The 26459-nt window shown below is 43.8% G+C and overlaps 1 protein-coding gene across 1 annotated transcript; it reads left to right on the plus strand.

The window, feature by feature from the left end:
* The first annotated feature begins 940 nt into the window (after positions 1-940).
* LOC126334875 (hexamerin-like) lies at positions 941-17462 on the plus strand. Its single transcript, XM_049997573.1, has 10 exons — positions 941-1113; positions 6839-6972; positions 7055-7213; positions 10950-11127; positions 13063-13370; positions 13463-13621; positions 13707-13871; positions 13954-14082; positions 14196-14511; positions 16948-17462. Exons 1-10 carry the CDS (start codon positions 1038-1040, stop codon positions 17343-17345), a joined length of 2022 nt encoding a protein of 673 aa, XP_049853530.1. The 5' UTR covers positions 941-1037; the 3' UTR covers positions 17346-17462.
* Positions 17463-26459: the final 8997 nt, after the last annotated feature.

Raw genomic sequence — 26459 nt, forward strand, 5'->3', positions numbered from 1 at the left:
AGGAGAAAATCTAAGCAACCCCCTTAGAATATTCCAGACGATGCCGTCATTTACCGTCTAGTAAAGTCATCAGAAGATCAAAACGATTTACACAGGGTATCAGTACGGTGCAGAAAGTACCAACTGGCACAAGCGATGAAAAGTGTGAGATCGTCCACATGAGTACAGAAAAAGAAATTCTTTACATTTTGGTTACACGATAAATCGCACACCCAGCTCTTTTTTATAATCGTGTGACAGCAGAGAGAGTGTCACGGACATGATAAGCGAGTCGGGACGGCAATCTATAAAAAGAAAAGCAGTTTTTCGTTGGGACGAGACCTTTTCACGAGATTTCAATGGAAAACTTTCTCCTCCGAGTGTGGAAATATTTTGTTGACTCCCGTCTACATAGACAGAAATCACCAATCGTAATAAAACATGAGTAATCAACATCCAGGTGTTCACTATACTCACGAGCTCTTCGGGAATGTAACATGGATCATATTCACGTAAGGTCTCTAAATGCAACTCAATGAAGCGAAAATGTCCCTGCAATACGAATTCAAGCATAGTTTTTGAAAGGCGTAACCGCAGGCAAAATTTGTAGATGCTGCATGACATGAAGCGTACGAGTGTTAATGTCATAGTGCAACTGAAGGCAAGATTACAACAAAACGTCCAGAAACAGACTAAAACTGGTCCTATGAAAGCGCTAAGAATATCTTAAGTGTGAAATGCAGTGTAGTCTCCGACTTGTAGATGTATGAAGTCTGTGACATGGAAGGTGGATTACCCGGCCGGTATTTGAGCAGTATTCCTCTTGAAAGCTAGTCCTGTGCTGTGACTACTGTGCCGCTTCGTACAGTAGTGGCGGACGGGGAAGATGCAGATGTCTTTGGTTGCGCAAGCTGCAACTCCGGGAGTTTTACCGTGGACAGGTCGCTGGGTCGCTGCCTCGACCGTCACAAGCGCAGATACGCCGCCTTATCGTGCACCTCAGCCCCTATAAGAGGCCTTCCGACAGGCGCAGAGTCCGTACTTCCTCAGCGAGCAACATGAGGACTGCGACCGCTGTCGTCCTGTCACTGCTGGCAGCCTTTGCGGCCGCCGCGGTCGTACCGCACAGCGAGGGTAAGTCGATCGCTCTTCATTCCACTACTGCTTGTACTCAGTCACTTGAACCGTGGCTCCCTAGTTCTTGACCGCCAGAAGTCGGTAGAGATCGCTCATGTTCGGTTTGCTAATGCGGCGTGTGTCAGGCTGTCGCAACACTTGCGATCCAAGAATACAGCACCCGTGTACGCTCTAGACATCACGAAGTGATTCTCATGCCATACCACTGGGCGCATGTCTAGTGCTAGCATTGCTTGACTGGGTAGATCGGATTGTTCCACTCCACACCGCCTCCTACTCCTCGGCCACCCTAGTGCTGGGAGTGGATGGACGGGGTTTACTTCTACAAACCCCCCACATTCCTCTGAGAATCTTTCGTGGCATCTCAAACATTTTGCATCTCCGTCATGTGTAGTCGCTTCGCGATTCGCTCACGACTTCACGTTCTCTACCGAAGTGCTGGATTGTTCTGTATAACTACTACACTACTGGCCATTAAAATTGCTGCTCGAAGTAGATGACTAACAGGAAGGAGATGCTGTGATATTCAAATGGTTAGCTTTTCGGAGCATTCACACAAGGTTGGCGCCGGTGGTGACACCTACAACGTGCTGACATGAGGAAACTTTCCAACCGATTTCTCATACACAAGCAGCAGTTGACCAGCGTTGCCCGGTTGTTGTGATGCCTCGTATAAGGAGGAGAAATGTGTACCATCAGGGTTACGACTTTGATAAAGGTCGGATTGTAGCCTATCGCGATTGTGGTTTATTGTATCGCGACATTGCTGTTCGCGTTAGTCGAGATCCAATGACTGTTAGCAGAATATGGAATCGGTGGATTCAGGAGGGTAATACGGAACGCCGTGCTGGAACCCAACAGCCTCATATCACTAGCAGTCGAGATGACAGGCATCTTATCCGTACGGCTGTAACTGATCGTGTAGTCACATCTCGATTACTGAGTCACCAGATGGGGACGTTTGCAAGACAACAACCATTTTCACGAACAATTCGACAACGTTTGCAGCAGCATGGACTATCAGCTCGGAGACCATGGCTGTGGTTACCCTTGACGCTGCATCACAGACAGGAGCGCTTGCGATGCTGCACTCAAAGACGAACCTGGGTGCACGAATGGCAAAACGTCATTTTTTCGGATGAATGCAGGTTCTGTTTACAGCATCATGATGGTCGCATCCGTGTTTGGCTACATAGCGGTGAAAGCACAATTTAAGCGTGTATTCGTCACCGCCATACTGGCGTATCACCCGGCGTGATGGTATGGAGTGCATTTGGTTACACGTGTCGGTCACCTCTGCTTTGCACTGACGTTACATTTCAGATGTGTTACGACCCGTGACTCTACCCTTCATTCAATCCCTGCTAAACCCTACATTTCAGCAGAATAATGCACGACTGCATGTTGCAGGTCCTGTACGGGCCTTTCGGGATACAGAAAATGTTCGACTGCTGCCCTGGCCAGCACATTCTCCAGATCTCTCACCAACTGAAAACGTCTGAGGTTCACTACAGAAGTTCCGAAAGCCTACTTTGTATGTCAGGCAATGTACACTATTTGATACCTGTTAAGGAACATACACTGTTGGACGGGATTAATCATAGGTAATGATGAACAACATGAAGCACAACATATACACAATACAACTATAGTGATATATGTGTAACGAAAAATGGTACAAGTCGCATCATATTAGAAAGCAGGTTAATAGTCAGAAGTAACGTTCATGTTTAATATTGGTCAGTCTCTCAATACACAGTTCGATATCGGACTCTCACTATTAAGCCCTCCTCGGACACTGTGCACAATTTGCATCTGTTATTCGTGCTGGCTACCAAACTGTTGAGGACTTCTTGAGAGATAATGTTCCAGTCGTCTCTCAAGGCGGTTCCAGTCGGGGAGAGAATGTTCATTGAAAAACACGTCTGCCAAGAACACTGCGGGTATTCTATATAGTTTCTAGGTCTGATGAGTATTCAGGACAATTCATATATTCAATATCAACTTTCCATTGTGTCCGTACGCCTCACACCTCTTGTATGGGCGGGTGTTGTCGTCCATAGGCGGAAACGCGGGACCTACCCCACCCCTAAGAAGACGGACATCGTCTAGAATAACCTCCCAGCAATACTGCTGTGCTGTAACGGTATCTTACGCAATGAAATGCGGCGGTGTTCGGCCATTTTGCACAATGCCGCCCCACCCTCTAACGCCTAAGGCATACCGATGACGTCCAAGAACATTCTGTGGTATGTGATTAGTTCCCCACTCTCGCTCCTCACTTATTGGTGGCCAGAGTCACTTGCCACAGTGAGGTGGAGATCCTTCTGAGAACGTCACTGTGGAGCACTGTTATTGATCCCAACCTATGTTCTCCCTGCGTCAATGAACTCTTTGTCGACGATGACTTGGTTCAAGTGAGATGCATTTAACAGGCTACCGAGTATACAAAATAGCTGGATATAATCGTCGCAGAGACACGTGTACCGGTGACGGTAGCAGAGTCTGCAGTGCTCTGCCTGGGAGTGAGATGCTGTTCCTCTCTGACAACTGGGCTACGTATCGATCCTCTTGTTGTGTGGTAGTCAGTCTACGACTTCCTGCATGTTTACGTGTAGCATTCACACCTTCAGCGGCCCTTTTTACTAGCGAGATGACACTTTTGGACCCAACAGTTACTGTTGCCACAGTAGTGACAAATTGACCGCCTTCGAACTGTCTAACTTCTCGTCCACAATCGTAAGCATTCAAATGATGTCTCGATGCCACGTTGCCGTCTTTTTCTTTCGAGTCATCAGTATTGCGATAGGTTTGATGCAGCCCGCCACGAATTCCAAGTGATCAAATGGGTGTTAATTTTTTTTGTTTTTTTTTTTGGCTCTGAGCACTATGGAACTTAACTTCTGAGGTAATTAGTCCCCTAGACCGTAGCGGTCGCTCGGTTTCAGACTGTAGAGCCTAGAACCGCTCGGCCACCCCGGCCGGCTGTGTGTGAATTACTAAGGGACCAAACTGCTGAGGTCATCGTCCCTAGACTTACACACTACTTAAACGAACTTATGTTAAGAACAACACACACACCTATGCCCGAGGGAGGACTCGAACCTCCGGCAGGAGGGGCGGCGCAGTCCATGACATGACGCCTCAAACCGCGCGGCCACGAATTCGTCTCGTGCGCCAACCTCTGTATCTCAGAGTAGCGCTTGTAACGTACGTCCTCAGTTATATGCTGGACGTATTCCGATCTCTGTATTGTTCTAATGTTTTATCCGCTGTAGCTCCTAGTACCACGAAAGTTACTTCTCTCCGATCCTGCGCAGAACCTCCTCATTCCCTATCTTATCAGTCCACCTAACTGTCAACATTCGTCTTTATAATGTTGTCTTGCTATACGGAATGTCGTACTAGTCGATTCCACGACAACCCTCCTCAAACATTTAACTACATGATCTGGCGCAGTGGTTAACGCGACCCGCCCTCTACATTTTCTTTTACTATCATGGGTCAAGCGTTCCATAGCAGTTGCCAGTTGTTCCGTGACAATGACACTTGTTCATTAGCAAGCGTATTATTTCTTCCGCGTATTTCTCATGAAGTGGCAATGACTAGAAAATCAGGGGAATTAGAGTTCTTGCGGAGGGAAGGAGGAAAAATGATGGTGGTAGCACAAGTACCCTCAGCCACTCACATACGTATTAGGTCGATTTCAGAGTACATGTACGTTCAGAATCTCACCGTGGAGAAATTAACAACGTCCTTCACTCGTATACTATGCGATATTACTGCTAGACCCTCTCACGATAATCCAAACATACATTTTCTGAAAACAAGTAGTCTCAGGCATTTCGTGTGGGACTAACATCAAGCAATTTAACGGCCCTGTCCAGATGTGATAAGGTGCCTCGATGCTTTTCACAAAATGAGTGATCGCGTGTCACCCCTACCCCCACCCCCACTGTCATGGCCGTTGCCATCTTGGAACAAGAGTGTTCACAGCATAGTCATCATGAAGATGTAGAGGGAGGGGCAACACTTGATCACTGTGAATATTGATATAAATATTATGACTGAAGTTAACGGTATTCAGAAAGAGTGGATACAAGTCATCGTTCGTGAACAGTGCAGCACCATTTGCAAGCCATATGCTAACGTCTAGAAAAAAAATTGCAAATTCCCAGTGGAGATTATCTCCCTTTATTTTTTATGATGCAACCACAAAAGCGTTTCACATTGCAATAACCGATTTGACGAATCAGTCAGCACGCACTTAATGCATTTTCTGCTAGCGATGTATAGTTCGCGTTGCCTTGTAAACGTAAGAATCTACTTCATTACCTGCAGTATATTTTCTAGACTGGTGACGATCACTGACACCCCGATCCCGATGTCAAATGCCTTTTGTCCTATGAAATGACAGATGAATCGATGTTGTGCTGTATATCAGTACTGGATAGTGTTCTTTGTAATATGGGGCCTGTAGCAGGAAATAAACAGCAGTCGATGAATGTAGAAGTTCTGGTAGGAATTTTACTGCTTTCGTTATGAACTGCATAAAAGAAGGTTTTTACTTAGTTGCTAAATGCATCTATGGGATTGGATATCTAAAAATATATTCTGTATACGCTGAAATAAATAACGAAGACTTGAGCACAAAATCCTTAATTCGTATTCAATAACACCAACCAAAACAGGTTAAAAAAATGGCTCTGAGCACTATGGGACTTAACAGCTGTGGTCATCAGTCCCCTAGAACTTAGAACTACTTCAACCTAACTAACCTAAGGACATCACACACATCCATGCCCGAGGCAGGATTCGAACCTGCGACCGTAGCAGTCTCACGGTTCCGACCAAAACAGGTATACGGAAGAAATAAAGACGGTAAGATCTGTCACACAAAGGTTTCGAAATGATTGCTGTAAAATAAAGCTTGTGGCTAGAACGATAAAAAGAAAACGATATATTCTCTCATTCGCTTTGTCTTCATTTCTCTGTCTTTCTTAATATGACCAGTAGCCTGATTAGATTTGCATGAAAATTACGTAATATATGAATAGTGTCACAATCACTTACGTCGATGAAAAAAAGAAAGCAGTCTCTGAAACACCTATGAATATGGCACACAGCAAAACTGTTATGTGAGTCCATTAAGCGGTCTAAGGCGGTGCAGTCATGGACCGTGCGGCTGGTCCCGGCGGAGGTTCGAGTCCTCCCCCGGGCATGGGTGAGTGTGTTTGTCCTTAGGATAATTTAGGTTAAGTAGTGTGTAAGCTTAGGGACTGATGACCTTAGCAGTTAAGTCCCATAAGATTTCACACACATTTGAATATTTTTATGAGTCCTGTAAGCGGAATATGTATAAGCACACAAGAGGAACACTGTTTTACAGCTATAAGTCATTCTGCATGTGTCTATGAGAAGTACATTCCAAACGTCGCGAAACGATATTTAAGGGTGCGCTTACAGGTCAGATGGTGTGACATCCAGATTGTAGGAGTGAGGACTGGGGGACGGGATGTCCCATTATTACGCCTCTCTGGGTGTAAGAAACTGGGTACGGTACATGAATTACAGTTGAAACAGCTGCTACCTTCAAATGCTGTGCATGTATAATACACCACTGTCGAGTAAGAATAAAATGTCATATACTGGAAAACTTTCAACTCATCTTACCACCAGAACAATAGTTAGTCTACATAATTTTTCTTTCTTTTCGTTCCAGCTGGTAAGGAACTTCTGGAAAAACAAGTGAAGCTTTTACGGCTCTTGTACCACGTACAGCAGCCATCACTCGTTAAAGAAGAACAGGAGATAGCGAAGTCTTACAAACCTATTGAACACATCGACAACTACGAGGTATAGATATGTAACGTTAGCATTCACGACCTGATGTTTTGAACCAGGAGGGAACTATAGCGATCCTCCATGGTTTTTTCAGCACAAGGAGAAGATCGAACTTTTCTGGAAGTACTATGTCAATTATGGCTTCCTGCCCAGAGGAGAAGTCTTCTCCGTCTACTACCGGATTCACTACTACCAGGCCCGGTCTTTGTTTGAGTTATTCTACTTCGCCAAGGACTTTGAAACGTTCTACAAGGTATGTATACTTCGACACAAAATGCTAATCTAATTGCTTTTTTACATTCTTGAATAACAAAGTCATCTGCAAGCCCACAACATACTTTGTGATCATACGTACACTAAGTTAACCAAAAAATGTTTTTCATATTAGGTTTATTGTACTGCCATCTACTGCCAGGTACTCCATATCAGCGACCATAGTAGTCATTAGACATTGTGAGAGAACAAAATGGGGCGCTCCGCGGTACTCACGGACTTCGAACGTGGTCAGGTGATTGGGTATCCCTTGTGTCATACTTTTGTACGTGACATTTCTACACTCCTAAATATCCCTAGGTTCACTGTTTCCAATGTGATAGTGAAGTGCAAACTACACTCCTGGAAATTGAAATAAGAACACTGTGAATTCATTGTCCCAGGAAGGGGAAACTTTATTGACACATTCCTGGGGTCAGATACATCACATGATCACACTGACAGAACCACAGGCACATAGACACAGGCAACAGAGCATGCACAATATCGGCACTAGTACAGTGTATATCCCCCGTTCGCAGTAATGCAGGCTGCTATTCTCCCATGGAGACGATCGTAGAGATGCTGGATGTAGTCCTGTGGAACGGCTTGCCATGCCATTTCCACCTGGCGCCTCGGTTGGACCAGCCTTCGTGCTGGACGTGCAGACCGCGTGAGACGACGCTTCATCCAGTCCCAAACATGCTCAATGGGGGATAGATCCGGAGATCTTGCTGGCCAGGGTAGTTGACTTACACCTTCTAGAGCACGTTGGGTGGCACGGGATACATGCGGACGTGCATTGTCCTGTTGGAACAGCAAGTTCCCTTGCCGGTCTAGGAATGGTAGAACGATGGGTTCGATGACGGTTTGGATGTACCGTGCACTATTCAGTGTCCCCTCGACGATCACCAGAGGTGTACGGCCAGTGTAGGAGATCGCTCCCCACACCATGATGCCAGGTGTTGGCCCTGTGTGCCTCGGTCGTATGCAGTCCTGATTGTGGCGCTCACCTGCACGGCACCAAACACGCATACGACCATCATTGGCACAAAGGCAGAAGCGACTCTCATCGCTGAAGACGACACGTCTCCATTCGTCCCTCCATTCACGCCTATCGCGACACCACTGGAGGCGAGCTGCACGATGTTGGGGCGTGAGCGGAAGACGGCCTAACGGTGTGCGGGACCGTAGCCCAGCTTCATGGAGACGGTTGCGAATGGTCCTCGCCGATACCCCAGGAACAACAGTGTCCCTAATTTGCTGGGAAGTGGCGGTGCGGTCCCCTACGGCACTGCGTAGGATCCTACGGTCTTGGCGTGCATCCGTGCGTCGTTGCGGTCCGGTCCCAGGTCGACGGGCACGTGCACCTTCCGCCGACCACTGGCGACAACATCGATGTACTGTGGAGACCTCACGCCTCACGTGTTGAGCAATTCGGCGGTACGTCTACCCGGCCTCCCGCATGCCCACTATACGTCCTCGCTCAAAGTCCGTCAACTGCACATACGGTTCACGTCCACGCTGTCGCGGCATGCTACCAGTGTTAAAGACTGCGATGGAGCTCCGTATGCCACGGCAAACTGGCTGACACTGACGGCGGCGGTGCACAAATGCTGCGCAGCTAGCGCCATTCGACGGCCAACACCACGGTTCCTGGTGTGTCCGCTGTGCCGTGCGTGTGATCATTGCTTGTACAGCCCTCTCGCAGTGTCCGGAGCAAGTATGGTGGGTCTGACACACCAGTGTCAATGTGTTCTTTTTTCCATTTCCAGGAGGATAGAAGGGACACGTACAGCACAAAAGCGTACAGGTCGACCTCGTCTGTCGACTGCCAGAGATCGCCGACTGTTGAAGAGGGTCGTATTGTGTAATAGACAGACATCTATCTTTCGTACTTCCTACTGTTGAAGAGCAATTTGGAGATGGCGATTGCATCTTTGAACAAGATCGCACCTGTTCATAATACACGGCTTCTGAAGGAGTAGTTACATGACAATAACATGCCTGTGATGGACTGGCCTGCACAGAGTCTGAGCTGAATCCTATAGAACAGCTTCCGGATGTTTTGGAACGCCGACTCCGTGCCAGGTCTCACCGACCGACACCTATACAACTCCTCAGTGCAGCACTGCTAGAAGAATGGGCTATGATTTCCCAAGAAACCTTCCAGCACCTAACTGAACATATGCCTGCGAGAGTGAAGCTGTCAAAGCTAAGGGTGGGCCAACACCAAATTGAATTCCAGCATTACTGATAGAGGGCGCCATGAACTTGTAAGTAATTTTCAGCCATGTGTCAGGATACTAATGATCACAAGTGTATATATTTTCAAAGAATAATATACTTACAACTATTTCATTTTGATTCCGCACAAGTTTTTTCTCCAGCTTATTTGTCTAACACCAGTATAAAACTTTTCACCGAATAACATTATTTCACAGTTGGGAAGAAATATGGGACATACGTTTCTTTTCATAACATGCATAGTGGCTTTCATCTGATTGTCCAACTAACGTACTTTTAATAACATGGCCCACATATCTGAGACGTTCATCCGAATTAAATTTCAGAAATTTCAAATCGTTAATGAATGCGCAGTCACCAAAATATCCACTGTCACGCTTTTCGAGGAAGAATAAGATTAAATTTTTCGACTTAGGACATCAAAAATCTCATTTGTGCGCATTTTTATTACCATCTATCCGTCTCTTTCAGTTTCGTTTTTTATTTTGTTGAAGTTTTCCTTTTATCGATAGAAAACACAATGAACAGCTCTTAATGTCGAAGCTCGGCTATTAGTTAACATCAACGCCTGACAAACATCACAATCGTGATCCTTAATAAATCTGTCACCAGATACTAAGTCTAGATAAGCACTGAATTATAATGCACAGAGAGGGCCATAATTATTTTGCATAACCTCACCAAATAATTGGTTTAGGTCTGCGTTTGTCATCAAGTTCGACATGGTTTTATCTTTCTTATAAAAGTACTTGTGCAATTCAAGTAATATACTGAAATGCCTCCGATTTTTAAGCAAATGTGTCTGACAAGGGCACAAGCAAACATAGTAGTTGAGTCCACAGCTCGTGGTCTAGTGGCTAGCGTTGCTGCTTCTGGATCACAGGGTCATGGGTTCGATTCCCGGGAGGGTTGGGGATTTTCGCTGCCCGGGGCCTGGGTCATCGTGTTGTTCTCATCATTCCCTCATGATCATCATCATTCGTAACAGTGGTTATATTGGAATGGGAAAAAATTGGACTGTGTGAAAATGGGACTTCGTAAGGGCGCTGACGACAGCGCAGTTGAGCGCCCCACATACCAAACATCATCATCATCATCATAGTAGTTGCATCTCTAGGCTTTTAAATCGTTGTAGCTCCTCAGTCTCCGTTATGCGTCCTCATCCGTAGAGCACCACCACGTGAAAACTTTCGATCAAATGTCTTCTTTTATGGGCCTCCTGGAGATCAGGATTGGCTGCAGGTAATGGTGGATGCTTACAACAGACTATACTGAGAGCAGTCACTTCAGTGTCAGCATCTTAGTTGGAACACCTTGAGCCTGTTTGTTGCTGCCTCGTGCTATCAGGCTTTCCCTGCCGCCAGTAATGTAAAGGAGTCACAGAGGGCCAGCTGCCTTCAGCTGTATCTTTATCTGTGTCTGCACCCTAGGAAAGTAAATTTGCACTTCTTGAATATTCCGTGTGTACAGCGAATGTGCTATTGTTACAGACGGCCGTTTGGGCCCGGGAGCACCTGAACGAGGCCCTATTTGTCTACTCATTCACTGTCGCTGTGCTGCATCGCGAGGATACCAAGGACGTAACGCTGCCAGCTCCCTACGAGATCTACCCGCAGCTCTTCGTCAACGCAGAGGTCATCCAGAAGGCATATGACGCCCGCCTGCAAGGTGTGTGCAAGCAAACTATGCGAATGTGTGACTGACAGAGCTACCATTACTGTGCAAAGCAAAACGTCAGTTCAGCTATAAATTTCTTTTTCTCTAAAACTATCGACGTTAGCTGCTTCTGCAGGGGTCTAAAAGACAGAAGAATCTTATTCTTCCATCGTACGTGCTATATTTGTACATAAATACTTAAGATCTTCTACGGAGCACTCAACAGTTCAGACAGCACTGTCGTTCCTGTTATTTTTGTTGTTGCGGCGGCGGTGAAGGTATCCAGTCTGCAAACTGGTTCCATGCTAGAACACCCAGTGCAACCCTCTAAACCTCTACGTAACTACTGAAAACTAGTGTCCATAAGAAGCTACTTATTTTAGTCAAGCCTCTGCTTTCCTCTACTACTTGTGCTTCCCCCCCCCCCCCCAATTCTCCCCCACCTCCACCCCGCAATCACGCTTCTATCCATTATCCCTTATTTTACTACAATTCAACCATAAACTTATTTATCTTCCCAATTCTATGTATCCATATAATATCTATCATTCTCGCTAACCATCATGTTTCTCAAGTTTTCTGCACTTGTTATCTGTTTACTTTCCACAGTTTTCTCCATCCGAGACTGTACTCCAGAGAAATACCTTGAGAAATGATTTCGAAACATCAAAACTCGTATATTCGATGTTTGCAAATGTAACTATTTCATAAATGGTTTTCTGACTGCTTCTATTCTGTATTAAATACACATACTGCGATTCAGTTGCGCTTGTATGTGGGCTTTATGCAGCTCACAACGCCTTCAAGTACCACAAGCGAAATTTTGATATTCTCTCGCTTGCTACGAGTAATTTATTAGTCCTATGAACAAAATGTACATGATCTTTTTGTAGGAAATGCAATGTAGTTACATTTTGTTTTGGGACATGTTTCGGTAGAGGCCAAGGTTTCCGATTTACTCAAGGAAAACGTGTTTGAATGTCACCTTTGTACGTTTTGCTTGAATAGTTCGAAAACTACGGCCTCTAGCCATAACGCATTCCAGTACAAAATTTAACTGCATTACATTACATACTTAGAGATCCAGCTCATTTCTGATATAGGACTAACAGGTTGTACGTAGTTAGCGGGGGTGTGTGAAAATCTTGTGTGTGGTATTTGAAAGCAGCTCAATCACCTCTCTATTCTGCTCATCAATTAATTAGTTACCTACCTACATAGCAGCACTCATGTTCTGCTTTTTGTGTCTCATTTCACAATTATAATTCCCTCATCATCGCCTGTTTTGATTAGCTCACGTTCCAGTACCTCGTTTTTACTTACCCGCTTTTTTCGAGACGTTATCCCTCCCAAGTCATGTGTCGTATCTGAGAGAATTACAGCGTCAACAACTAGCCTCAACATTTTCATTTTTCTCCTCGAACTATAATCCCTTTTCCAAGTATATCCTTGGTTTCCTCGAAAAGTAGCTAAATTCTGAGATCGAATTACACGCGGGACAGCAATAACCCTGTCTCATCCATTTCTCAACTACTGTTACCCTACCAGGTAGCACTGAAAATGTCTGTTGTTCTACGTGTGAGCCAAGGATTCTGCGGTCATTGCCATCTCGAATAAATCTTACCGTAGACGTGATCACGTCATCACGTTGTTGTGCAAATCAGCATTTTGGCCAGAGTTGCAACTGACCTCCATCATGGCGACGCAAATATAATATTTACAGCAATGGCTCAGACTTTGCTCTCTATAACAATATGTCTACACTGTCACATAAAAGTTGTGCTGAACACGTCAATACTTACTGAGGGGTTACTTGTCATAGATTGCAATCATTGTGGCCGTTTACTTGAAATTGTTGTTGTATTTCTATTGATGGTACATGAGCTGAACGTAAGATGACAATCAAACCCTTAAACACGAAACACCTTCACTTGTTCCTTTCCGCAGGTCAAGTCAGCTCTAAGGAGGCTCCTTACATATTGCACGCCAACCACAGTGGCTACCCCGTGCCGAGCAACCCCGAGCAGCTGGTTTCCTACTTTACTGAAGACGTCGGCCTCAACTCCTACTACGCCTATCTGAACTACAGGTACCCCTTTTGGCTGAACCCAGCCAACTACAGCCTTCCCGAGTACAAATACCGCGGCGAGAGCTTCTTCTTCGTCCTGCAGCAGCTCCTGGCTCGCTATCACCTGGAGAGGCTCTCCAACCACTTGCCTGAAGTCAAGGCCATCGACTACAAACACCCTGTGCTGGTACGTTCAGTTCCTGCACCAGTTTTACTTTGTTGCAAAGACAGTGGCCTCACCGTCCAACGACGACACCAAACTCGCTATCATGCTTGCAGGTCGGCTACTACCCTGAGCTGAGGCTGCATAACGGACTGGAAGCTCCAGCACGCCCAGAGGGAGTCTTCCCGCGCAACGTCGACATTCTGTACGTGGAAGAGATCAGGAACTACGAGAGGAGGATCCGCGACGGAATTGACTACGGCTACCTGGCAGGCGTAAGTGTGTCCTCGCAGATTTGTCTCTAATATGATTTCGCACAGAATGCGCCCATCAGTAATACTTACGTTTCCATCACAACAGTACGACTTCGAGAGGCACAATGTGAGAGAGAAGGACCTTACCAACATCCTCGGAAACATTGTCGAGGGCAACTACGAGTCCATCAACAGGCAGTTCTACGGCGCATTCTTCAGGAACCTCATCTCCCTCTTCGGCCACATTGTCGACCCTGTTCACCGATACGGAGTATGTCCGCGTGATGTCTGCTCTCTCTTACGTTACACTGGTCATACTTGGATGCGGGGGTATATAACGTACTTTGTTTTAGGTTCCTGCTAGCGTCCTTGAACTACCAGAAACCCAGCTGAGGGATCCGCTCTTCTACAGGATCGCAAAGCGCGTTCTTTCCATCTTCTACCACTACAAGAACCTACTGAAGCCTTACACTCACGAGGAGGTAAGTACACAGACGGAGGGAAAGACTCAGTATGAGAACCTTAGACATTTAACTATACCTTTTATCGAAGAGTGCTGCGTATCTCACGAGGTAAACCGCCTATTTAATTTCAGCTGTTGCTGCCAGGTGTCACTGTTGAAGATGTCGTCTTCGACAAACTCGTCACCTACTTCGACACTTTCGACTTTGAAATCAACAACGCACTGCCCCTTTCTAACCCTGAAGAGTACAAGGAGGTGAACTTCCTGGCTCGCCAGGGCCGCTTGAACCACAAACCGTTCTTCTACCACATTAAGGTTAAGAGCGACAAAGAAGTCGACACCGTCGTCCGTGTCTTCATTGGTCCCAAGTACGACGTTCTCGGCCGCGAACTCAGCCTGGAGGAGAGGAAGCAGCACTATGTTCTGCTGGACATCTTCAACCATAAGTGTAAGTAATGAATGGACTACTTCTTACTGGCTACTGAATCCGTATTACTTTTAAGCAGAACTACGAAATATAGTGCCTGATAAGATGAATGCCAATCTGAATACTTCTTAACTGCAACAAAATCCCTACTAATTTCAAGCGCAACAACGATAGATAGGCAAGGAAGAATTGTTTTCGATGACTTATATTTCATACATTTAAATCAATACTATGGTTTCAATATCGTGAATCCTGAAAGTAATTAAATTCTAGGAGGACAGTAGCTGCAGTCAGCTTAACAACAATTCTGGAATTTATTCGAATTATATCTGTTATACAAAGGTAATCACTATTTTAACTCGATTGCTAATAATCCTATATTAAACCCACAACACCACGGATCACAGTTGTGGATAGTTTTTATTAGATACTTTAAATTTAGCTTCACAAATTTCAGATTCAGTTCCTGTTCATCTTTTGAACACATTCCTTTCCTGTCAACAAATATTGCCAGTTCTTTGCGTCTCTGACAGAACTGCAATGTTATCACGACAGTTTAAAGGATTTTCTACGTCCTGCTTGAATTTAATTCCGTATCCGGATTTTTCCTGGATTTTCAGTAGTACTTGGTCATTCTACAGACCGAACAGCAACGGACACATGCTATAACACTGTCCTAACTCTTTCGAACTGCTGCTTCCCTTATATCTAATTAATTGACGTTTTCTCTAGGATAGTTTCTTCAACATGGCCACAGTCTCTTCCTTCAAGCATACTTGCCTATCTGAACCAGGAGTCTGTCTCTAAAGAGCGATCGGAAAAATTCTGATCTATGTTTCCCATTACATGGCAACAACACTACAAACTCTACGTTTCCTTCAATACTGGTAGCGTTATTAGGAGATCACAAACTATAGCACTTAATTACAGAAAGAAATCTAACCTCTTATTATAACTTAGTTATACACCAATCGGTCATTTGAGCTCCTACATAGTATCCACAGTAAAAATAAATGCATCTTTGCTCTTAAGATAGATATTTTCTAGAAGCGTGAGTACAAAACATTTGAATACAAAGAGTTCACCAGTGTTATTCTTTAGTAGTGATAATTGAGACAGTACACATTTTAACCTGTACAATCCTCATGCCACCTTTCTTCACATTCATTACGCTATGACTAATCATCAACAAAGTCGCATCCACAGACTGCGAAAATGCAGTTTTGGGGGCAGGTGTAAGTAATTTCGTTTTTGGAGAATGAGGATTTCACCATTCTAGAACACAGTATTTCCTTTTTTCTCTCTTAGTCTTGGCTTGCTCATGAACATTTGCAGTACTGAATTCTAGCACTGGCTTCGTTTCTTCAGTGGTCCACTGCCTCCAGTTGCGTTATTATACCCTTCACCTGCAATTTCTTTCTTTGCCGTTAAACGAGAGTGAGTGAAATCCTCAGCCCAACAAACATTAGGACTGTATCGGGATATTACAGTTAGGTACAGCTTACTCTTATCCGACACTAGGTAGCGGATGGATATAATGAAAGTGCAGCTTCTGACGAAGGTCCAGTGTGGGCTGTAATTATCGTATTGTAGCGAAACTTGGTGCACATTGTAATGTGTTAACGTAGAACAAATTTACGCTGGAAAAATAATTCCAGTTTCTGTCACCAAGTGCAAATCTAGCGCTGTGCAGCATTTCTTCGACGTCTCTGATGTTCATATTGAACAAATTATGTAAACGGCAGTTAATACTAAAATCAACAGTACACCTTTCTCACGTTTTTTTTACCTCTTCTGCCATGTATAGTTCCTAATCCGTTACACATGGAAATATTTCTATACACATTTCTTGCATTCACAGCGTCAGATTTCCATCTGGTGGACAATTTTGGAACTATTTTTTTTCCCAAAGTAAATCTGATCTGCATTAATGTATTAGAGCATTCACCAAGTTTCACTGCTATAACATAATTAAACCCGCACTAGACCTCTGTGAGTAGCTGCACCCAGAGTACTTAGCTGCCACAGTTGTGAATCTACTAGCTTTGTCGCGAAATGTAATGATAATGTGGCATGTAACATTAGAGGGTGAAAACTGAGATATAAAGGAGCACTCACAATGTCGTCTGCATCCACATTATATTTTGGAATGTAGACTGTTGTGACAGACTGTAGCTGGAGGTCTAGGTTAGGTTGGAGGGTGACAGTATGGTTGAGTGGGCATATCGTTATCGAACGGTTCAATTACTCCTGATTTTGTACCTGAACTAGAAATAATAGCGAAAGCCCGGTCTGTTCGACTTTACGCACTGCTGCGATGGCTGCCCATGGCCATTTTCCTGACGAGTGCAGCTAACACAGTAAAAATTAAGATTTGTACACAGCGTTCTTGACCAAATCATCCCTTTCTTGAAAGGGCAGATAATTCGTGGTGACCCGATGCTTCGTCTTTCCCAGTGGCCGCTGGTGAGAACGACATCAAGCGCAGCTGCGGCGACTTCCTGCTGTACGGCAAGGAGCCACCGAGGCACTCGGACCTGTTCCACACGACCGTCGCCGCCCTCAAGGAGGAGAGCAAGTTCTTCCTGGACGAGTTCCGCTCGCACTTCGGCTTCCCCAACCGCCTGGTGCTGCCCCGCGGTACCCGCAGCGGGCTGCCGCTCAGCGTCTTCGCCATCGTCACCCCCGCCGTCTCGGAGGAGAAACACCCCATCCTGGAGCGCGGCGACAACCACCCCGCCGGGTTCCCGTTCGACAGGCGCGTCGTCGAGTTCGAGTTCGACGTGCCCAACGCACACTTCGACGAGACGTTCGTCGTGCACCGCCGCCAGGAGGACATCGCATCCACCGCCTAAACATCCAAAGTTCCTCGAGCATCTCCATCACACTGACCTACTTGCTCATCGACTCTCGCTGACATTTTTTATACGTCTTTTTTACTTCATCGCCAAAAATAAATATCTGAAATTGAAGCGAATGTGTGTCTCGTGTTTTTATTCAACTCACCAGCAGAACAAATCGACAAAAAAAAGAAAATCGTCTCCACCAAAGCAGTAGAAAATCAATTAATTATTCGGAAAACTACAAGGAAAGCTACCATAAGTCTATCAAACAACCTACAAATATCTCGTCTGCCTCATTAAATACGAAAATATGGATTATACATGGTGTAACGGGCAGATATTGATATTGGTGACTGAGGATGGTGTACCGAATAACATAACATCCGTATTTACATCATCTGCAGACTAATAATTATAGCCATTATAAGTATTGCGTTTTTAGGTTGCTTAGTACCTCCAAGAACATGTACCAAGAGCTAACTATTAATGCTTATTTGGCCATGGGCAGCTTCTCAAGTGTGGAAGATATGTTGACATGTGGACGCAATATGGTAAGTCTACAGTGAAAGGTGTAGTCCACATAATGGTGCAATATGAGCAATCAGAAAACACCAGGTCATAAAGTTTTGTGGGAAGACTGTTCGATGCAGAGAAAAAGCAACCGATATATTGACATGTGTACATATTAAGTAACATATATAAAAGTATCTACAAATATATCTGTTACGCCTTGTATGTGTGGACTTTAGCTACTTGTCTAGGGTTGAGAACAGAGCTATATACTCTGGTGGGACGATTTTCAACAACCTCACATCCAACATAAACGAGAAACTGGGAATTCAACAATGAATTAGGAACATATTTTGGACCATTTCTACAAATGAATATCTGGATTCAAATGTTGAAACCCTCTGTTAGCTGCAGGGTAAGTAACTGTGTTCATTGTAAAGTTGCATTACAATTAGTGGTGAACTGTAAGTAGGCCCAGTATTTGCAGATGAAACTGGGGTGATGGTGTGTCCACAACAGATTATATTGAGATAGGAAGGCGTTGATTGGAAATGCATATTTGTTGTTTTATGGATATATACAGCATACTCTTCATAACAACAAAGTAGCTCTTGTTAATTGTCCAAAGTAACGATCTACAGCCTCAACACATGCTTGACCATGACGCATGGAGTTCAGCCACACTGTCGTCTATTGTACCAGGCAGCTTGGACCCTAGCAAGCATGTCTTCCTCACTTTCTACAAGGGTTTCATATATCAACCTCTTGATGAACGCTAGAGCAAAAAGTCCAGAGCTGTCAGATCCAATGATCAAGCTGACCGTGGGACAGGACCTCCCCTTCCAGTCCAACAATGAGGCAATGTGTTGGTCAGATGCTCTTGGACATTAACATGTAACTGAGCTGGTGCACCGTCTTTCGTAAAGAACAAGAGTTGCAGCCTAAAAACTGTTGCAGCACATCTCGCAGGAACATCAGGTAATGTGAACCAGTCAAGCGAGGAGGCAGCAAATAAGGCCCTATTACGTGACGTTGGACAATGTCCGTCCATACACTGCCAGAGGATCATTACTACTGGCAGTTGATGTAGGTAGCGTGAGGATTCTCCTCATTCTAGACATGGCTGTTGTTGTATTATGATAGAGATGTAATACCTATTCCACCATTTCTCTCCTCACCATATCCTCTGAAGTGTGTGCTTCACATACAAGTTGATGCATGCTTATTGCTGAATATTCGGCGACAAGATCCAACACTATCTCTTCAAAGTCTCATGTTCGGACATGTCTGTGATGGGAACCTCGGCCAGCTCAAGTGGCATGAAAGATCCCATCTGTGGTAAGCTGGTATCCACGGCAATAAACGATTTCTAGTTAGGATGACCCCTGTTGTAAAAGGGTTCTCTGTAGATTCGTGGTGCTTTATGGGCACTACATCCCACCGCAACATGCATTAAATGCATTTATGCTAACTTATGCGACGAGTAGCGTACCATCTCTAGCTACACATGATGCACTGTAGACAGTAACACACCTCACTATGGGCACATCACAAGGTGTCTGATGCAATGGACAACTGACACCAAGAGTAGTGTGCATGTGGCAATGGTTAGTGCTCTTGTGCGATGCATGCAGTTATCACACATCACATGTGCTCTGAGCTAAGTTGTGTGCAGCATGCATGTTTGGTTGTCAGGAGTGTATGTTGTTTGTCACCTACTGCCTGTTCCATTGTATGACAGTCAACCAGGATCTTTGCAAGAGTACAGCAGAACTGCATGCGCCATTGTAATACATGCACTGATGCTGGCGGTCTTCGCTTTCAACAATTACTATGAGCTACAATGATGTAATGTGGTGTACACTGTGTATGTCTATAACATAATAAATATGCATTTCCGATCATTGGTTCCCTGTCTCAGTATAACCAGTTGTGGACCGATTATTGCCTGTTTCAATTTGACCAAAAAGTTTTGACATGCTCATAGTATCATCTTTGAGAAACAGCAATACACTTATACAAATTACGAATAGCAAATAAAAAGCACGTGTTATACCTAAGGACACAGCAGCTTCTTTCAAAATAGAAACTTTTGTTTTATAGACTTGATTGCATTTAATTGTTATGGGAATATGTAACATTAAACCACACAGCAATTATTATCAATAGAATATAGAGATTATCTGTCTTGCCTTTCATTAATGTACATCTTGGCTCGTTGAATGAGAAATTAACGTCGAGTCCCTAACTATTAGCCATCAAAAAGAAAGGCCAACGCTCTACTATGTATGGAGAATAAAAACGTTCGTCCAGTTCTCAGCAATGCATACACTGCTTGGACCTCCTCTTCTTTTTCGTATGAAACTGCCCTACATCCCACACGAACCTTGTAAGTAGGCTGTTTAGGTTTTTTTATTGGTAACGCCGCCGCCACGTACCGCTTTGTATGAAAATCACTGTCTGTGCCGTGTGCAGTCTGTGGCTGGTTGGCATTGTTGTAATACTCGCCATTGTAGTGTTGGGCAGCGGCAGCTGGATGCTAACAGCGCGTAGCGTTGCGCAGTTGGAGGTGAGCCGCCAGCAGTGGTGGACGTGGGGAGAGAGATGGCGGAGTTTTGTAATTTGTAAGACTGGATGTCATGAACTATCATATATATTTTGACTATTAAGGTAAATACACTGTTTGTTCTCTATTAAAATCTTTCATTTGCTAACTATACCTATCAGTAGTTAGTGCCTTCCGTAGTTAGAATCTTTTATTTAGCTGGCAGTAGTGGTGCTCGCTGTATTGCAGTAGTTCGAGTAACGAAGATTTTTTTGTGAGGTAAGTGATTTGTGAAAGGTATAGGTTAATGTTAGTCAGGGCCCTTCTTTTGTAGGGATTATTGAAAGTCAGATTGCGTTGCGCTAAAAATATTGTGTGTCAGTTTAAGCACATTCGTGTATAATTGTTCAAAGAGGACGTTTCACATAGACCAGTCTTGTATAATTTTTCTAAGGGGACGTTTCATAACCTAAATAACAGCACCGAACTGTATTCTCCTTCCTTGAAAATCCTAACCCACCGCTGCACATATATCAGCACATCCCAGTAATTGCTAATCTCGAAACACTCTACACCTTGGGGAATTTTTAAACACCATCGTCCCTCCCCTAGATCACTCTCGAAATATCACCACCTTATACTCCCAGATGAGAGCTCCAACAGATCTCCCTCTTCCCTACTTTGAATCCTACGGTTATTGACATGCTTATACTCTTTGATCCTTATCGCATACAAATTCATTTATATAACATTAGTTTCAATTCCATCCCATCGTCATTCACAAAATTAGTTACCATCGATTACACAATGCGTTTTATCACCATCACGAGAAGTGTTAAATCATCAGTATCTCATCATACGTAATTATATGTAGGCTATGTGTGAATGACTAAAGAGCTACTGTCTGCAGACTACTGTCATGATAACAACAACAGAGAAAATGCAAATAACTGATAAGAGATAGTAAAAAAAGCTTAGGAGATATCGCTTTTGTTCTGATAAAGACCGTCAAATATTAAACGCAAGGCATAATTTTAAATAGTGCTTTTACACATTTACATTGAAAGTGCATCCAATTAAACTGATAGTAGTCTACAAGAATCATTTCATGAATGATGCAGCTATGTTTATGTTTACCTACATATTTCTTTAAGATTCTTCTAAACTCCCTCCTCGCTGAACACTGAACGTTTCACTGTATCATCTAAGTCACCATTTCGGAACCTCTGTGTAACAACTTGATAAATGTTGAAAGGAAAATCTCCTAGAGAAGGAAGGCGACGTTCTCGTGCAGTTACACTTTGAGAGGAACTCGATATCAGGTGAACTTACGTGCGGACTGTAGACAGCTTGAAATGAAACTCACGAACTGCATCGGTCCCACACGTAGATTAAATTTCAGTAGTACAGTCGAAAGTTCACATTTCACTTGACTGACCTAGGTTCGAGCAGCAGTATTCGAGTGTTGCGCTTACTTTTATCCACTTCCTATACGAAATTAACGAAAAAAACTGCAACTACACTTGTTCCACGTGCTCTCTGTCAGTCGTCCTCATAATTTGGTGAGTATAAGAACAGATAACCTGTTTGTCTTGGAATATGCGTTGCACTGTTACGTCACTTTGGCTCGAAGTTTCTAGGCAACGTATCAGTAATTCCTCCCAACAAATGAGAGGCATCCGATGCGCTACTAACATTTGTATTGCACTTTCTTACCCTTATTCAACATGAGTGGTATGTCATGATGACGTCTTTTAGTATGACTGCGGCCGTTAGGTATGCTTTCATTGTTCGTGACTAAACTGGTAGATAACGCATCAGTCACGAGCACATCTCAACACTCACCACTTTCTAACCGTAACTGTCAGCTACAAAACATCCTGAATCGGTGTCCAAGTCGACAAAAGTCTCTCGATTTCGCCTGCTATTGTCTCATTCCGGCAGTTGCCAACACTGGTGACCTAACAAGATAGAACCCATTTGCAATGTAGCCATTAAGAAATTATTTTCGTGCCGTGTCATGCCAAACAAGATAGCACATTTGAAGTGCAAGCTGTATAAAGTGTAGTAGCCTGTTTATGTGTTTGTATGTTGGCAGCGCTACGTAGCACTCTGCATTAATAACTCTGACTGCGCTGTGTGTACTCTGTAAGAGGCTCTGTGGCTGGTCGCACAAGCACTTGGAGGTGAGCAGCCAGCAGTGATGGAAGTTGGGAGTGATCAGTCAGCAGTGATGGAGGTTAGAGGTTAGCAATTAGCCATGTTGATGGTTTGCAGTATTAGCCTGAGCAAACGATATGGACGGGTCAGACTTGGAGAATTATGATTACATAATTTTTGGAAGTATATGTCACGAACGATTATATATTTTTTTAACTGGAAGTCACAATATTAAGGTAAAATTACATTGTTTGTTTGCAACAAAATCTTTCCTTTCCTAACCACATGCTTATCAGCAATTAGAGCCTTAAATAGTTAGAATGTATTATCTAGCTGACAGTTTTGGAGCTTGTGGCATTGCTGTAGTTCGTGTAATGAAGATTTTTGTGAGGTAATGTAATGTATAGGTTATTGTTGGGGTTTCCTCTAATTCAGGACCATTCTTTTGAGTAAATTTTAAAGCATGCAGATCTCGTTATCCTTGAATATTGTGAGTTATTAAAGAATAGGAAAAGTTTGAGTTCGGAAACTTCCTGGCTAATTAAAACTGTGGGCCGGAACGAGACTCGAACTCAGGCAAGTGCTCTACCATCCAGAGCTACAAAAGCATGACAAGCCACGTCCTCACAGCTTCACTTCTGCCGGTACCTCATCTGCTGCCTTCCAAACGTTAGAGAAGCTCTCCTGCGAACCTAGCAGAACTAGCTCTCCTAAAAGAAAGGTTATTGCAGAGATATGGCTTAGCCATACCTTCGAGGATGTTTCCAAAATGAGATTTTCACTCTGCAGCGGAGTGTGCGCTGATATGAAACTTCCTGGCAGATTAAAACTGTGTCTCTCATTCTGGAAACATCCCCCAGGCTGTGGTTAAGCCATGTCTCCCCAAAATCCTTTCTTTCAGGAGTGCTAGTTCTGCAATGTTTGCAGGAGAGCTTCTGTAAAGTTTGGAAGGTAGGAGACGAGGTAATGACAGAAGTGAAGCTGTGAGTACGGGAAATAATTCGTGCTTAGGTAGCTCAGGTGGTAGAGCACTTGCCTGTGAAAGGCAAAGGTCCGGAGTTCGAGTCTCGGTCCGGCACACAGTTTTAATCTGCCAGGAAGTTTCATATCAGCGCACACTCCGCTGCAGAGTGAAAATCTCATTTTGTTTGTCAAGGAAGATTCTGTAGATCTGTGTTGAGATGATAAAGAAAGCAAAGAGGCAGTATGTTCAGTTTCACTCATCAGTTTAAGCAGGTTTATTTCCATTCAGTTTCACTCACATGTTTAAGTAAAAATTTATTTTATTCAATAAAGAAGTTTCAAAAGGTCATATCTCACAAAAGTGAAAATGGTTAGTAGACACAAAAAAACCTTCATACATAATTTAAAACATAATAAATTTGCACATGAAAGTTTCCTGCAACTTTGAAATCATGTTTTGCCACAATACTGAAAGGAAGACTGCTCCGACTTGCGACATACCAGGCGATTATTGAGACTTATGTAGATTGTACATGTGCTGTTTTTGCAAAGTATGGTTTTCACACTCACAGAAATTTTAAGACTAGTAGTAAAATAATCAACAAATTGGCAGCAAAACATTTTTATTAAGAGTCCAAACGACAGAAAATTAGGTAGAGGAGGAAACCGATTTAAATCTGCAAAGGAGCATACGAATGATTAATTGATGTCGTTTTTTTTGCAGTCGTTGTCCTCGTTTTCTGTGTACACACTAAGAAAAATAAACTTAGCACAACGAAGGAATTATTTGAACGGGAAGGAAATCGACAAATGCGATGTACGTATAAAGACGAAAGAATAACTGCAATTTCAGAAAAAATCGATTATTTATTCAGGAGAAAACTCGTCACAAATTCAGCACGTCAATAACGCTTTTGTCCAACTCTGACCCTTATGGAACGAGTTATTCGGCTTGGCATTGATTAATAGAAGTTTCGGATGTCCTCCTGGGGGACATCGTGCCTCATTCTGACCAACTGGCGCATTAGGTTATCAAAATCCCTAGCTGGTTAGCGGGCCCTGCCCATAAAGCTCCAAATATTCTTAATTGGGCAGAGACCGGTGAAATTGCTCGCCAAGGTAGGATTTGTCAAACATGAAGACAAACCGCAGAAACTCTCGCCGTGTGGGTGCTGGCATATATCTTGAAATCTATGTGCGGGATGGATTGCCCTGAAAGGAAACAAAACAGAGCGTGTAATATCAACGTCGTATTGCTGGGCTGTAACGGTATTGCGGACCACAACCAAAGAGGTCCTGCTATCAACAGAAATGGCACACTAGACTCGTGGTTGTCCGGCCGTGGTTTAGGGATAGCGTCTTCAATGGGTAATCAAAATGTCCTCGGCCATGGATTAGAAATCTGTCACCGCTTTAATGGTGAACAAAAATCATCAGCACTGGCTGCCGAAGTCTGCTGGCATAAGCAGTTTAAATGGTTCAAATGGCTCTGAGCACTATGGGACTTAACTACTGTGGTCATCAGTCCCCTAGAACTTAGAACTACTTAAACCTAACTAACCTAAGGACATCACACACATCCATGCCCGAGGCAGGATTCGAACCTGCCACCGTAGAAGTCGCGCGGTTCCGGACTGAAGCGCCTAGAACCGCGGGTAACCATGAGATAAAAATTGAATAAGCAATGAAAGGTAACGTTCTACGAGTCGGGGCGTGGAATGTCAGAAGTTCGAACGTGGTAGGGAAACAAGAAAGTCTGAAAAGGGAAATGTTAAGGCTGATTATACAAATACTGTGAGTCAGGAAAGCACAATGGAAACATGACAGCGATTTCTCATCATTTGAGAAATTGGCAGAAATTGGGATAATGAGAGTAGGATTCCTTATGAATAGGAATATTGGGGCAGAGAGAGAATTACTGTGAGCAGTTCCGTGACAGGGTCGTTCACATCAGAATCAACAGTAAATCAACACCGACGACGATAGTTCAGGTGTACATGCCGACGTTGTAAGCCGAGGATGAACACAAAATATATGAGAATACTGAACAGGTAATTCAGTTTGGAAAGGGAGATTAAAATTTAATTGTTATGGGGTATTGGAATGCGGTTTTAGGGAAAGGAGTAAAAGAAAAGGTTACGGGAGAACATAGCCTTGGTACTTGGAAAGAGACAGAAGGAAGACAAACTGAATTTTGCAATACATATCAGCTAGTAATAGCGAATATGTTCAGGAATTACAAGAGGAGGGAGTGTACTTGGAAAGGGCCGAGAGGTACGGGGAGGTGTCAGATTTCGTCATGATAAAACAGAGATTCATATATCAGGTACTGGATTGTAGGGCGTACCCAATAGGAAATATACAGGGTGTTTCACAATTCATGTTTCGCGCTTCTAGAGCTAGTAGAGGGGACGTAGTAGATCAAGTTTTACATAGGAGCCCATGACCGGAAACGTCATCCAACGATGCTGCAGTGTGTCAGTCTTAAAGGCAACGGCGCCTGTAAATGTATGCACTTAAAAGGGGATTCCTTGATGCTGTTATAAACATTCAAAGATGAGAGACAGAGATAAACATACTAATTTGAGGCACTGGTCCCTGTGTCGGAAACGAACGAGTCGAAAGTTACACGCGAAAACCGTTCTGATAGCTCTAACAGTGGAACACAAGTACTAGTACTATTGTTGGTAAAAGTGTGGGGTAGGTAACTTTCAGAAGTGGTAGTATGGATCAAAAAAAGAAAACAAATCTAGCAAACACAGGCTCTAAAATGCATACCTTAAGACCTGTGAACCCTTGTTCGACACAAGAATATATTTCACGGTAACTAAGATGGACAAGTCCTCATAGTTCCTTAGAGCCCATGTTTGCTGGACTTTTTTCCTTGTTTTGGTCCGTAGTATCTCTGTAAAAGTTATCCTCCTCACAATCTTAGCAACAACAGTACC

The sequence above is a fragment of the Schistocerca gregaria genome, chromosome 2 (genome assembly GCF_023897955.1).
Source record: "Schistocerca gregaria isolate iqSchGreg1 chromosome 2, iqSchGreg1.2, whole genome shotgun sequence".
Classification (NCBI taxonomy): domain Eukaryota; kingdom Metazoa; phylum Arthropoda; class Insecta; order Orthoptera; family Acrididae; genus Schistocerca; species Schistocerca gregaria.

What these genes read in the sequence shown, in the direction of transcription:
- LOC126334875 (XM_049997573.1), top strand. Translation starts at nt 1,038, where the DNA reads ATGAGGACTGCGACCGCTGTCGTCCTGTCACTGCTGGCAGCCTTTGCG. An exon ending in AACACATCGACAACTACGAG is followed by an intron (nt 6,973 to 7,054) that starts GTATAGATATGT and finishes TGGTTTTTTCAG; the next exon opens with CACAAGGAGAAGATCGAACT. An exon ending in ACTACAAACACCCTGTGCTG is followed by an intron (nt 13,371 to 13,462) that starts GTACGTTCAGTT and finishes TCATGCTTGCAG; the next exon opens with GTCGGCTACTACCCTGAGCT.